This window comes from Astatotilapia calliptera, chromosome 11 (assembly GCF_900246225.1).
Source record: "Astatotilapia calliptera chromosome 11, fAstCal1.2, whole genome shotgun sequence".
NCBI classification, from domain to species: domain Eukaryota; kingdom Metazoa; phylum Chordata; class Actinopteri; order Cichliformes; family Cichlidae; genus Astatotilapia; species Astatotilapia calliptera.
Window position 1 is genome coordinate 10,572,454 of NC_039312.1, and position 14,980 is coordinate 10,587,433.

Here is a 14,980-nt window from a genome sequence, read left to right on the forward strand (position 1 = left end):
AAGTTTACTTATAGCACACTTTTCAAAAAACAAAAGTCACAAAGTCCTTAAAAAACAAAACAATACAAAAATTAAAATAATATAAATTAATAAAACTAATGAAAGGCAATCCTGCACAGGACATCAGCTTCTTTTTATCAACAGTGTTCACTGATCTTGCCTCCAATGGAAGTGAGTTCCACAACTTGGGAGCCACAAAAATAAAAGCAAGAAAACAGAAGCGCTGTCTTCTCCTTTTGTCTTTAACCTGAACTCAGCTACAGTCAATGAGCACTAATCTGCTGATCTAAGATTTAACAGTTACAGATGAAGTAGTTCAATAATAAAGGGAGGCTTCGGACTATTAAGAGCAAAGAAATGGATCAACAAAATCTTAAACTGAACCTTAAATTTTAAAGGGAACCAGTGCAAAGAGGATAGAAGTAATGTGACACAGCAGCAACATTCTAGACAATTTGTAGAACACCTGCAGAAACCCTGCCTTTAAAAACCAATAATTAAGCTCCAAGAGTCCATCGTAAACAAAAGGATGACTGGCGTTGACTGGCAACCATGTAGCATCTGATTTTTTTTTTTTTTTACAGTCAAATAACATCCACAGCAGCAAGGCTTTGCTTCACAGCCTCCTTAATTCTTCAACAGGGAACTGCCAGTGAGGCCACCCTGATATCTTTGCTCGCTGCACGCTGTAAAGCAGTCAGACGGGTCCAGACGATCAATGCCAAAAAGTCTGAGTCTGAAATCCTTTCCAAGCTGGTGGCATACACATCTGACCAAGTAAGAGCAACATATACTTTCTACTATTCTTCTTCTTCTGTTATTTGATGCAAACTCCTGATGTGATCAAAATGATCAACTTTACTTGCATATAAACGATGCAATTACTTGCCTGATGCATGTCCATAATTCTACATTAATTCTACAATTCATCTCAAAATGACTAACTTTACTTAAATTTTAGTTTTTTTTCCATCACTTTAACATTTACTTGTTTATTATTACAACTGTGAAGAACCATAGTCACAGTGTTTACATTCATCTAAAGTTCACATGCAAGTTATTAGCTTTGCTATATTTCAAAACAGCTTAATATATCTGCAGGTATATAGTTTTAAGTTACGCAACTGTGACATAAAGATAAATGAAATGCATTACAAACACAGATTTTCTTTAAGTAGACTCAGTTAAACGGCAGTCCATGTGACGGCAGCGGTTACGTCAGTAACAGCAATTTAGGAAGACAGAGGGTCAGCCAGGCAGTAGCGCGCTCGGATCAGGTTTAATACCAGGCTGACTTTGTGATTGTGTTAGGGAGTCGCCCGAGGGCCACACCGACCTTTACAGGGAGATCGGCGATTTTTGTCTACTGCCTGTTCAGGAGCAACAAATCCATCCAACATATGCCTTTTTCACAGTGAATAGTTATGTTTAGTGATAATCTCCTGCAGGTAATTCAAAATTGATTGATTTGTGCCGTTTAGTATTGTGCACTGTTAGCCAAAAACAAATTAAGCACAGGAAAGAAATCTTCATCTTTAGTTTGTGTTACTTAAATTTTACAGCATGAATCAAATGGCATAAAACTACATCACAACTACTTTTGACTAAAATACTTTGAGTCACTTACAGTGATACTTGACTTCATACTGTGCAGTTCATAGTACTTTGTTGTTTGAACACTTTGTTTTAATAAGCTGATTGTCTGCAATTGATTGCTGTGAGACTTGACATGTGCTCTCTGACCTTTTGCCTGCATAATAATCAGATAAAATCATTTAGTATCCATAAAGCTGAACTTAGCTGTTTGCATGGCAGCTTTATGCAGCTACTTAAAGGAGCAGGTGTTCCAAGAACTTGATTGAATTGTTGTTCTCACTTGAGCTGGATCTCTTTTGTCCTAAGGCCCATTCTTCAGTGGAGCGTGCTGCTCTGATTGGAGCAGTCATGATGAGGAAGGTGCCCACAGATAACCGTTATGCTGTCAGAAGGGAAATGCTTAAGAAGATGGTGGAGGAGGACAAAGCAGCTGGACTCATCCCTTTCTATGTAGGAAAAGACAAAACTCCCCATGCATTTACTTAACTATCACACAGAAAGACACATACGGCAACCAAAAAATATAGATTTTAACAGTTTGGAATTAAATTCTCATTTGTCATTGCTTTGCTTTCGCTACTAAAGCTTACAAGCAGTTGAGCAACACGTCTGTCAGCTGTTAGCCACAATGATACAATTAGCCTGTGATGCAGCTGTATGCACCCTGAGGCTTCTGCTGAAGGATAACATTGTTTCTGTTAAATATAATGTATGTCTATCCGGTTAAGGACAATAATCCCTGGCTCATCTGGACCTACAGATCACTATCAGTGAATATTAAAGAAAAGGCAGCAGCTCTGAATCATCGCTGTGTCAGGAGTGATAACCTATCTTTAATCTATGTTTTAGAAATTGATATAAAAGCAATGTCTTACAGCAGCTGTTACAGTTGTGACAGTCAAATTGGAAACACAGGAAACACGGCACTTTGGTGTGTCCAATATTTGTATGTTTCAGTTCTGTGCGACGCTGGGCACCACTCCCTCCTGTGCTTTTGATCACCTCACTGAGCTGGGACCCTTATGTGAGTCAACAAGTCGCTGCCGCACACACTCGTTTTTTTCTGTTTTGTAGCACACAAATAAATCCTAACAAGCACATTGAGAGTGACTTTGATTTAATAAGACCAGGAAGAGAAATGCCAAATGCACTTCATGAATTTGCTGAGAAAGAACAAAAAAGTCAGTTTTCTGAATAATCTCAGTTCATTTTTATGATGGTCCAGAATATTTGATAGTAGTTATCTATACTGACAAACTGTCTTACAAACATTTATAATGTCTCCTTTTCTTGTTCAGGTAATGAGGAAAATATGTGGATGCACATTGATGCGGCGTATGCTGGGAGTGCATTCATCTGTCCAGAATTTAGACCTTTGTTGAACGGTGTTGAGGTGAGTAAAACGTACAAGTTGTCATGTTCATGTAGTGCACTAAGACCCTGACTAATCTTAGCCGCAATGTTTTAGTCCTTCATGAAGGTTCTACAATCACGATTGCTACAAGAACCTCCAACACAAAAGTGGCACAGCACAATTTTAACTCTAATCATTGCCGGTACAGTGACTAATGTGGTTCCGTGTGATTAATGTGGTTTAATTGTGGTCAGAAATTTAGGCGGTGCTAAACCTATCCTGCCAGATTGCACATGTAGTATCGGCCGTTGCATCTATGAAAGCAAACACTAACCGTATACTGTCTGAAAAGGGCATAACGTTAATGTCAAGGAGGAAGCGTGAAGGGCTGAGTGTTAGACCGAACAATCAGCATAAACCGCTGAGCATCAATCTGCCTTTTGAGGCTGCCGAGGCAGCTGTTGCTCCCCAAGCTGTGCAGAGACGCAGAGATAAGGACAGAGTAATTTCCTGAGGCAGCGTTAGACCTTTATATATCACTGTTTATTAGACACACAAGTTCAAACAACGTTGGTGGAGACACAGAGAAAACAGACTTAACTGTAAAAGGAACAGCTGTTGTTCCATCCTCTCTTTTAGTGTGGCTGTTGCCAGTGCTGATTTTGGGTTTGTACCTGTAACACATCATTTTAGAATTTCTAATATTATTTAAACGTCACTGACAAAAAAAAAAATGTATTTAAGCCACATGTAACAATAGTTGGATTTCATTTATAGCACCGTAGTTCTACTGCATAACTTTGAAGCATTATGAGGTCAGTGAAAATGACTGGATGAGGGCATGAAGAGGAAGCCCGGTCCTTTTTGGATGAGAGAGCAGCCCTGCTGAAGTGATGGTTGCTAGGATATGAATGACGGGGACGAGGAAGCAACCACCCCCCACTTTGAATCAGTCAGCATGGCAACTGTCAGACAGGGGTTTATATCACATTGTCTCTCTGCGCTGTCTTATTGCATTTGTGGAGGTAGGGAAAAGGATATTACAGAAGATAGCCAACAAAAAGATGAGAGCAGATTAAGACTGGTTTGTCTCTCTTTGAATGAACCCTGTCAGGAAAGGGTTATTTCCAGTGTATTCTGTGAGCTTGATGGCTGGATCTTCCTCTTTTGCATTTCAGATACACTGTGACACCTTCTGTCTAGATAATAATGTTGGTGATAGGATTTTCTTGGCACTAGTAAGACTAAATAAGCATGTACAAAGCATGTACAAAAAAAATTATTTTTTTTACAGGATTATTTGGTCTCCGATCACTTTGTTCAAGATTTAGCACTGTGGCTAACTTTTTGGTTTTTATTTTAGTTTGCAGACTCTTTCAACTTCAACCCACACAAGTGGCTTTTAGTCAACTTTGACTGCTCCGCGATGTGGTAAGATGTCTAACACACACCAGATATGACAGCAGCAATAGTTAAATAAGTATTATTTAAAAAAGGGAGCATTACACACACCATTTATAGTATCCAGTACTGTTTTGTTTTGTTCCAGAATTTCTTTTCAAGTTCACCTCACACATGCTCCCATGAAGTAACAATGACTACTGATATCCATCTACACCTCAGTCATTTGCACAGTAAAAATAGACTCACGCCTTCCACCTGCCTCTTCTGTCAGCATCCACAAAACAAGACATGTGTTTCACAAGATGGAAAAAGTTAGAAACTCAACATGTGGTTAGAGGAAGAGGATCTTAAAAAACATTTTCCATTGCCTGTCTCGTACTCTCTTACTGTTGACAATATAACAATATAACCAATAAGACAGCCTAATGTTTTAGTTGTCTGATACTGTTCTTTAAAATCATTGAACCTTATTCAAAAAAGGTGTCCTGTGTAGGGTTTAAATGCCTGAGGGCACATCAAAAATCTCATATTTATATAATCATGGAAATTATTAAAAAGAGTAGAAGGTTTAGAACTATTTTAAAAACACAGGAATTCAACTTATATTCTTAGCATAATAAGGCTGTCTCAGATTAACATGGCAACACTAAAAAAGAGTGCATACGAGGTTGCTGTAAGAAAACAGGAACAGTTCCTGTTTAAAAACCCCTCAGAAAATGTAAAAAGAAGGTATATGTTGTACCAGTGCCAAAGACTTCACGCCCCAAGGACCTCAACAGCTACAGGCCGGTGGCTCTGACATCCCACCTGATGAAGACCCTGGAGCGGTTGGTCCTGGCTCAGCTTCGGCGCCTAATAAGCTCATCACTGGACCCACTTCAGTTTGCCTACCAGCCTGGCATTGGAGCGGATGATGCCGTCATTCACCTCCTACATCGTTCCCTCGCTCACCTGGAGACCGCTGGAAGCACTGTGAGAATCATGTTCTTTGATTTCTCCAGTGCCTTCAACACTATTCTTCCCTCGGTTCTAAAGGACAAGCTGGTGAACTCTGGAGTGGACCATCACCTCACATCATGGATCCTGGACTACCTCACCGACCGACCACAGTATGTGAGGACTCAGGGCTGTGTGTCGGACAGGGTCGTCTGCAGTACGGGGGCCCCACAGGGAACGGTTCTGGCTCCGTTCCTCTTCACCATCTACACTGCAGACTTCTCCCACAATTCCACCCAGTGCTTCCTGCAGAAGTTCTCTGATGACTCTGCAATAGTTGGCCTCATCACTGATGGGGACGACAAGGAGTACAGAGGTCTGACCCAAGACTTTGTGGACTGGTGCCAGCTGAACTACCTCCAGATCAACGCCAGTAAAACCAAGGAACTGGTGGTAGACTTCCGCAGGCACAAGCATTCTCCACTGCAACCACTGAACATCCAAGGTATGGACATTGAGGCTGTGGACAGCTACAGGTACCTTGGTGTTCATCTGAACAATAGACTGGACTGGACTCATAACTCAGACGCCCTCTACAGGAAAGGGCAGAGCAGGCTGTACCTGCTGCGGAGACTCAGGTCGTTTGGAGTGGAGGGCCCACTCCTGAAGACCTTCTATGACTCTGTTGTGGCTTCTGCTATCTTTTATGGCGTGGTCTGCTGGGGCGGCAGCATCTCTGCTGGGGACAGGAAGAGACTGAACAGGGTGATCCGAAGGGCCAGCTCTGTTCTAGGATGCCCTCTGGACCCAGTGGAGGTGGTGAGTGACAGGAGAACGGCGGCTAAGCTGTCATCCCTGATGGACAACATCTCCCACCCCATGCAGCAGACTGTGACAGCACTGAGCAGCTCCTTCAGTGGGAGACTGCGGCACCCACGGTGTGGGACGGAGAGATTTCGCAGGTCTTTCCTCCCCACTGCTGTCAGACTCCATAATAAAGACTTTAACTGATCAAGCACACACATCCATACATATGCAATAATACTAAGTGCAATAATCCTTTCTGTCATCGTTGTATTTTTACTCAGTTGTATATAGTATTTGTATTTGTATTCTATTTTTATCTTATTGTATATTTATTTTATTTTATTCTACTGTATATAGTATTTTATTTTATTCTATTCTGTACAGTTGTGTACTGTATTTATTCTTATTGTATTCTAATTTTTGCCTCATAACTTTTGCACTGTCCACTTCCTGCTGTGACAAAACAAATTTCCCACGTGTGGGACTAATAAAGGTTATCTTATCTTATCTTATCTTAAAAGTGGTCTCAGGGGTAAATGTACAGGGTGGGCCATTTAATTCAATTCAATTCAATTTTATTTATATAGCGCCAAATCACAACAAAGGTCACCTCAAGGTGCTTTATATTGTACAGTAGATACAGAGAAAAGCCCAACAATCATATGACCCCCTATGAGCAAGCGCTTTGGCGACAGTGGGAAGGAAAAACTCCCTTTTAACAGGAAGAAACCTCCGGCAGAACCAGGCTCAGGGAGGGGCGGGGCCATCTGCTGCGACCGGTTGGGGTGGGAGAAGGAAAACAGGATAAAGACGCGCTGTAGAAGAGAGACAGAGGTTAATAACAGATATGATTCAATGTAGAGAGGTCTATTAACACATAGTGAGTGAGAAAGGTGACTGGAAAGGAAAAACTCAATGCGTCATGGGAATCCCCCGGCAGCCTACGTCTATTGCAGCATAACTAAGGGAGGATTCAGGGTCACCTGGTCCAGCCCTAACTATATGCTTTAGCAAAAAGGAAAGTTTTAAGCCTAATCTTGATGAGCTCTGAAACCTGACTGAAGCTCTTCTAATAAGCCATTCCTCCACAGATAAGATAAGATAAGATAAGATAGAACTTTATTAATCCCTCGGGTGGGTTCCTCTGGGAAATTCGACTTCCAAAAAAAGTTACAGTTACAGAACGAAGTTACAGTTACAGAACTGTTATATATATATATACACACACACACACACACACACACACACACACACACACACACACACACACACACACACACACACACACACACACACACACACACACACACATATATATAAATACAGAGACAAATATAAATAAAATATACAAAGGGGATAAATAGAATAAATAGGAATAAAAAATAAAAATACAAGTGAATTGCACATTTCAAGTATTGAGTCTATTGCACTGTTGACTATTTACAAAAAGTATTGCACAAGGTATTGTACAGTGAGGTGAAGAGGCACTGCAGCTTAGTTGTTCCCCCCTCCTTTGTCCTCCTGTTTCCCCTCCCTCTCCCCTCCAGAGAGGAGTTAAACAGTCTGATGGCGTGTGGGACAAAGGAGTTTTTAAGTCTGTTAGTTCTTGTCTTGGGGAGAAGCAACCTGTCACTGAACAGACTCTTCTGGTTGTTAATGGCCGTGTGCAGAGGATGCCCAGCATTGTCCATAATGTCCATCAGTTTCTTTAATGTCCTTTTCTCTGCCACTGTCACCAGAGTGTCCAGCTTCATGCCGACCACAGAGCTAGCCTTCCTGATCAGTTTCTCCAGCCTGGATGAGTCCTTCTTTGCTGTGCTGCTCCCCCAGCACACCACAGCATAGAAAAGTACTCCAGCAACCACTGACTGGTAAAACATCCTCAGGAGCTTCCTGCAGATGTTAAAAGACCTCAACCTCCTGAGGAAGTACAGTCGGCTTTGGGCTTTTTTATACAGGTGCTCTGTGTTGCATGACCAGTCCAGTTTATTGTCCACCCACAGCCCGAGGTACTTGTACTTGTTGACCACCTCCACCTCCTCCCCCTCTATCTGAACTGGCAGTGGACCTTCTCTGGACCTCCCGAAGTCCACAACCAGTTCCTTAGTCTTTGAGGTGTTGAGTTGCAGGTGGTTTGTGTGACTCCATGCGACAAAGTTCCTCACCAGACTTCTGTACTCCTCTTCCTGATCATCCCAGATACACCCCATGATGGCCATGTCGTCTGCAAACTTCTGAATGTGGCATAATTCAGAGTTGTAGCAGAAGTCAGAGGTGTACAGGGTGAAGAGAAGAGGGGACAGCACAGTTCCCTGTGGTGCTCCTGTGCTGCTGACCACTGTGTCAGACGTGATGTCCTTCAGCCTGACGTACTGTGGTCTGTCGGTGAGGTAGTCGGAGATCCAAGCCACCAGGCAGGGGTCCACCTCCATCCTGTTCAGTTTTTCCTGAAGCATACAGGGCCGGATGGTATTAAAGGCACTGGAAAAGTCAAGAAACAGGATCCTGACCGTGCCTTTTCCCCCATCCAGGTGTGAGTGGGCTCTGTGTAGGAGGTACAGGATGGCATCCTCCACTCCGACACCCACCTTGTATGCAAACTGTAGTGGGTCCTGGGCATGTTGTACCTGTGGTCGGAGGAGGTTGAGGAAGAGCCGCTCTAGAGTCTTCATAAGATGTGACGTCAGTGCCACCGGTCGGAAGTCATTCAGCTCATTGGGCCGGTTCTTTTTGGGGACCGGGACGATGCAGGATGTCTTCCATAGGGCGGGCACTCTCCCCAGTCGCAGACTGAGGTTGAAGACTCGTTGTAGCGGCTCCCCAAGTTCAGCAGTACACGCCTTAAGCATCCTAGGACACACCTTGTCTGGGCCTGCTGCCTTTCTGGGGCGAAGCTTCCTCAGTTGCCTCCTGACCTGATCCACTGTGACACTGGGAGATGTTTGGGAGGAGGGGAGGGGGGGAGATGTCTTGCTGCTGAGAGAGGGATTGGAGGAGGGGGGTGTCATGGTGTCAGGAAGGGGGGGAAGCGAGGGAGGCAGGAGAGTGGGGAGAGGACTCTGTAGTGAAGGTGAGGGTGAGGGTGGGGGGGTTGTGGGCTGGTCAAACCTGTTGAAGAAGTTGTTGAGTTCGTTTGCCTTCTCCACAGTCCCCCCCCACTGTGCTTTTCTTGGTGTTGTGGCCTGTGATGGTTTTCACACCATTCCAGACCTCCCTCATATTGTTCCTCTCCAACTTCTGCTCCACCTTCCTCCTGTAGGTGTCCTTTGCTTCCCTCAGGCAGCGTTTCACCTCCCGCTGTGCTGCTTTCATCTCCTCCTTCACTTTGCTCCTGAAAGCCTTCTTCTTCATGTTGAGGACAGCTTTGACTTCCTGTGTTACCCACGGTTTGTTATTAGGATAACACCGTACCGTCTTAGCAGGGGCGACTGTGTCCACACAAAAGTTGAGGTAGTCTGTAAGACAGTGTGTCGCCCCCTCTATGTCCTCACCATGTGGGCTCAGGAGCACATCCCAGTCTGTGGTGTCATAGCAGTCTCTCAGAGCATCCTCCTTTTCTGGGGTCCATCTCCGGATGGAGCGCGTTGTGACAGGCTGCCTTTGGACGAGGGGTGTGTATTGTGGCTGTAGGTAAACCAGGTTGTGGTCTGACTTCCCTAGTGGGGGGAGGGGGGTGGCTCCGTATGCATCTCTCACATTAGCATACAGTAGGTCAATTGTCCTGTTGCTCCTTGTGGGACAATTCACAAACTGGTGAAAAGCAGCCAGAGTAGAATCCAGTGTGGCATGGTTAAAGTCTCCAGATATAATAATGAAAGCCTCGGGGTTTTGTGTCTGAAGTCTTGCTGTGACTGTGTGTATTTTCTCACAGGCAGCTGTTGCGTCGGCCCTCGGAGGGATGATCTGTTAGCTGTTTTGACAACTACTCTTTCAAGGATTTTTGATATGAAAGGAAGGTTGGAGATTGGCCTATAATTAGCTATGATAGCTGGGTCTAGAGATGGCTTTTTGAGTAAAGGTTTAACTACAGCCACCTTGAAGGCCTGTGGTACATAGCCGATTATTAGAGATAGGTTGATCATATCTAAGATTGAAGCATTAATTAATGGCAGGACGTCTTTGAGCAGTTTTGTAGAAATGGGGTCTAATGGATACACCGTAATAAAATTGAATGGTTTGTGATATTAAAGTCCTGTTTGTGGCACATTAGTATATGTGAGGGGGCAAACTCCTCAAGATGGGTGGTGACCATGGTGCCCATTTAGAAGTCGCCATCTTGGATACAACTTTTGTTTTTTCAATAGGAAGAGGGCCATGTGACACATCAAACTTATTGGTAATGTCACAAGAAAAACAATGGTGTGCTTGGTTTCAACATAACTTTATTCTTTCTTACAAGTTTCTGACCACTTATAAAATGTGTTCAATGTGCTGCCCATTGTGTTGGATTGTCAATGCAACCCTCTTCTCCCACTCTTCACACACTGATAGCAACACCGCAGGAGAAATGCCAGCACAGGCATCCAGTATCCGTAGTTTCAGGTGCTGCACATCTCGTATCTTCACACCATAGACAATTGCCTTCAGATGACCCCAAAGATAAAAGTCTAAGGGGGTCAGATCGGGAGACCTTGGGGCCATTCAACTGGCCCACGATGACCAATCCACTTTCCAGGAAACTGTTCATCTAGGAATGCTCGGACCTGGCACCCATAATGTGGTGGTGCACCATCTTACTGGAAAAACTCAGGGAACGTGCCAGCTTCAGTGCATAAAGAGGGAAACACATCATCGTGTAGCAAGTTCAAATATCCAGTGGCCTTGAGGTTACCATTGATGAAGAATGGACCCACTATCGTTGTACCCCATATACCACACCAAACCATCACTTTTGTTCTTCCAACAGTCTTGGAGGGATCCATCCAATGTGGGTTAGTGTCAGACCAATAGCGGTGGTTTTGTTTGTTAACTTCACCATTCACATAAAAGTTTGCCTCATCACTGAACAAAATCTTCTGCGTGAACTTGTTCCAATTTTTGTTTTGCCCATTCGGCAAATTCTGTGCGCCGATCTGGGTCATCCTTGTTGAGATGCTGCAGTAGCTGGAGTTTGTAAGGGTGCCATTTGTGAGTAGCTAATATCCGCCGAAGGGATGTTCGACTAATGCCACTCTCCAGTGACATGCGGCAAGTGCTACGCTGTGGGCTCTTGCTGAATGAAGCTAGGACAGCCACTGATGTTTCTTCATTAGTGACAGTTTTCTTGCGTCCACATTTTGGCAAATCCAACACTGAACCAGTTTCACGAAACTTAGCAAGCAGTTTGCTGACTGTAGCATGGGAGATGGGTGGTCTCGTAGGGTGTCTTGCATTGAAATCTGCTGCAATGACCCGGTTACTGCGTTCACCAGATATCAACACAATTTCGATCCGCTCCTCATGTGTTAACCTCTTCGACATGTCAATGGCTATGAACAAAGAGAAACTTGTAAATAACTCATGAAAGAATAAAGTTATGTTGAAACCAATCACACCATTGTTTTTCTTGTGACATTACCAATAAGTTTGATGTGTCACATGGCCCTCTTCCTATTGAAAAAACAAAAGTTGTATCCAAGATGGCGACTTCTAAATGGGCACCATGGTCACCACCCATCTTGAGGAGTTTGCCCCCTCACATATACTAATGTGCCACAAACAGGACTTTAATATCACCAACCATTCCAATGTTATTACGGTGTATCCATATAAATGGCCCACCCTGTACAGTAAACTGCTTATCTGGAGGACGAACAAGTCAAGTATGGGCTAATAGGAGCATTTTACATGGTGGTGAATTTCTGGTGCTAAACAAATGTGCAAACCACCCGATCACAAAGCTCCCCTAAATAAACAGCAGTGGTAATTACCACTGTTTCTGTAATGGTTAATCTACCAGTATGCACAAGCACTTTAATCACAATTATATTTTTTCTATTCAATATAGATAATGTTGTTATGCATGAATTTTCAAATGAACTATTTTAATAATAGATGAAAAATAGGAAATCACATTATACATATATTTTTTTAGTTATTCACTAGAATTCCTGAAGAAAAAAAATTGTGATCAAATGTTATGCTTGATCAATTTCTTCATTTTCAGAGAAGTCCAGTGTGCTGGCTCACATCTGGGTATAGAATATATAGGTAAATATTATTATTATTATTATTATTATTATTATTATTATTATTATATAAAAATGGATATAATTAAGTGTAGGTGTGTAGAAATACAGAGGTTTTTTTCAGTAACTATCACTTCAGCATTCTAGTAACACTTATTCACCAGATGAATAGTCTAATGAATTTTGTCAATTATATCAACACATTAAGATGCCAGACAGTGATGTCTAAATAAAACTGATGACCTGCCTCTAACCAGAATAGAAGGAGAAGTGGGACATTCAGGTGCACAGCAGAGCAACTGGACAAGTGCATCAGAGTCTCATGTTTCAAAAACAGACACTTAACAGGTCTTAAATTCTCAGTCTCACTAAATCATAACAGCAAAACAACAGGCCGACAGGCATTATCAGGATGTTGAAGTTACAAATGAAAATATTAATATTAGATGTTATGGGGTTTTTTTTTTACAACACAAAATAAAATAAATGGATAAATGCTTGAGAAATTCACTTAATAAGATTAAAAGAGAAAATATGATAACAGAAGGAAATTGATCACATCACGGTACCATCCTGTACTCTGAAACTGCTCAACTGGAGACAGTTTCCTCCTACAGGATAATGAACCATAACTCATTTCCAAACTATGCAAAAACTAGAGCAGACTAGCCTGTTTCATAAAGCATATGCTGATTTCCTTAAAAATACAGGTCTAAAGCCAAAAGGTCATTTATTAAGTTTTAATAAAGTGTTTAAATATTATTTCTATACCATATATTCACTTTGCAACTCATTGGTTGAAAAGAGGTGGAATTTTCCTAAAAATCTTGCGTGGCAAACCCCCACGAATAAAGTAAAACACTCAATTTTGATATACAAGTTTTAAATTTTTGGACATTTTTCTTAGAGCTTAATGCCATATTAAGACGTTTTTGTCCACAGGGTGAAGGAGAGAGCAGACATCATTGGAGCCTTTAAAATGGAACCACTTTACCTGAAACATGAAAACCAGGAATCAGGTAGTTATAGTTTTCACTGATATCCTTTTAGAAGTCGACAGTATTTGTCCAAATTCCATTGGTAAACTATTGTCCTGTCTTGGAGACTTGAATAAAAACAAAAACTATAAAGATATAATCAGGGAATTTCCTATACAACAATTTTGTCTGCTTCTACTTTGTGTGTCTGTGCAAATTCTCCTATAGCCTGCAGATGGTCTCAGATTTTCACTGTAATTTACTTGTCAAGCAGACAGAAAGACTGAGAGCTGCAGTGCCTCCCACCACTGTGAAGCACCTTACAAAAGCGTATGCTCGTGCACTCTGGACTCCTCAATCTAATTAGTGGTTATTAGTCCAGGCTAACACAGACATCTATTCTGCAGAGATGAGCTACCTGTGATTAGTGAGATAGAGGCGCTGAGCGCAGTGACAGCAACACCTGGACAATCAACAGTACGCTAAGATAATAGCAAAAAGCAGCTGTTATAGAAGATACATTTTGAATTTAAAAGGGTTGTTTTAATGTTGGAGCTTTGTTAAGTCGATGCAAGTTGTAATCTGTGGCGTGTTGCTTTACATTCAGAAAATATAGATCTTGTATCTTATAAAATCTTATAATCTTATAAAATGCCATTTTCGCCTATTCTGTTTGTGCAAAACGCGTTTAGTCTGTGATTCAAAATGCACTGACTGCACTTACGATTCTTATTAACCAGGAAGCAGGCTGGCTGACACGAGTAGTTTAAAGGGGTTTTATTTAAAATTAAGACTGTGCACATGTAATGGACAACATTATCTGTTTTTCTATCAACAGGACTGGTCACCGATTATCGGGTAAGATGAATTATTATCATGATTAATAATCATGATTTGAACATTGTGGTAATAACTTCTCTCCTTATCCAATTCTGGCCTGCAGCACTGGCAGATCCCACTGGGAAGGAGATTTCGCTCACTGAAGATGTGGTTTGTCTTTCGCATGTATGGGCTCAAAGGTCTGCAAGCTCATATACGCAAGGTAAACACGCAGGAAAATGATCTCTCACTCAGCATCGGCAAATGTACCTGTTCCTGGGGATGTGAAGGGTTTCTTCAAATTTGTGGCATTTGTGGTCAAAATTTGAAGTAATAGGATCATTTATTTGCCTGTTACACATTAAATTTGAGGTTATTCAAATATATGCTTTCATATGTGGATGGTGCAGTGGTGCTGTGGTCAGCACTGTCACCTTACAGCAGGAAGGTTCTGGGTCTGAATCCAGGAGTTTGCATATTTTCTCCGGTGTTGTTTTTCTCCAGGTTCTCACCCTATGACAGGTGGGATAGGCTGCAGCACCCCCGTGACCCTAAAGCAGAAGAGCATGGATGGATTTCACTTATTCCATTCATTTAGCTGTGCAGGGATTACTGACAATTATTCCCCATAATGTGTGAGAGCTGATGTAAATAACAGATCAATTACTTTAAGAAGTAGCAGTGTGTTAGTGCTAATTCAGGCTTTGTAACCCTGCTAACCTGCGTTTCTTATCCTCCATGTAGTAAAAAGATTAACCTTGTACCAACAGTGGTGCCAGTGGTATCAGTCTCACTTTGCTGTTTCACCTCCATTTATCTGTCACACACCACTTCTCTACATCTCAGTCACTTCCAAAAGAAAAAAAAAAACACTTCAGGAAATCATATATGCCTTTATGGGAAATGCCTTCGCCTTCCTG

The 14,980-nt window shown here is 42.2% G+C and overlaps 1 protein-coding gene across 4 annotated transcripts in view; it reads left to right on the plus strand.

Moving 5' to 3' along the window:
• The window catches only part of ddc (dopa decarboxylase), a 31,112-nt gene that overhangs the window by 13,181 nt on the left and 2,951 nt on the right, over window positions 1–14,980 (plus strand). For 3 of the 4 annotated variants that reach the window (XM_026185264.1, XM_026185263.1, XM_026185265.1), the window contains exons 5-12: window positions 643–777; window positions 1,903–2,046; window positions 2,554–2,620; window positions 2,895–2,989; window positions 4,314–4,381; window positions 13,207–13,283; window positions 14,080–14,099; window positions 14,185–14,283. In XM_026185264.1, coding sequence (XP_026041049.1) covers window positions 643–777; window positions 1,903–2,046; window positions 2,554–2,620; window positions 2,895–2,989; window positions 4,314–4,381; window positions 13,207–13,283; window positions 14,080–14,099; window positions 14,185–14,283 — 705 coding nt within the window. Of the gene's footprint in view, window positions 1–642; window positions 778–1,902; window positions 2,047–2,553; window positions 2,621–2,894; window positions 2,990–4,313; window positions 5,112–13,206; window positions 13,284–14,079; window positions 14,100–14,184; window positions 14,284–14,980 lie in introns of those variants that run through there. The other variant, XM_026185266.1, reaches the window with a different exon arrangement.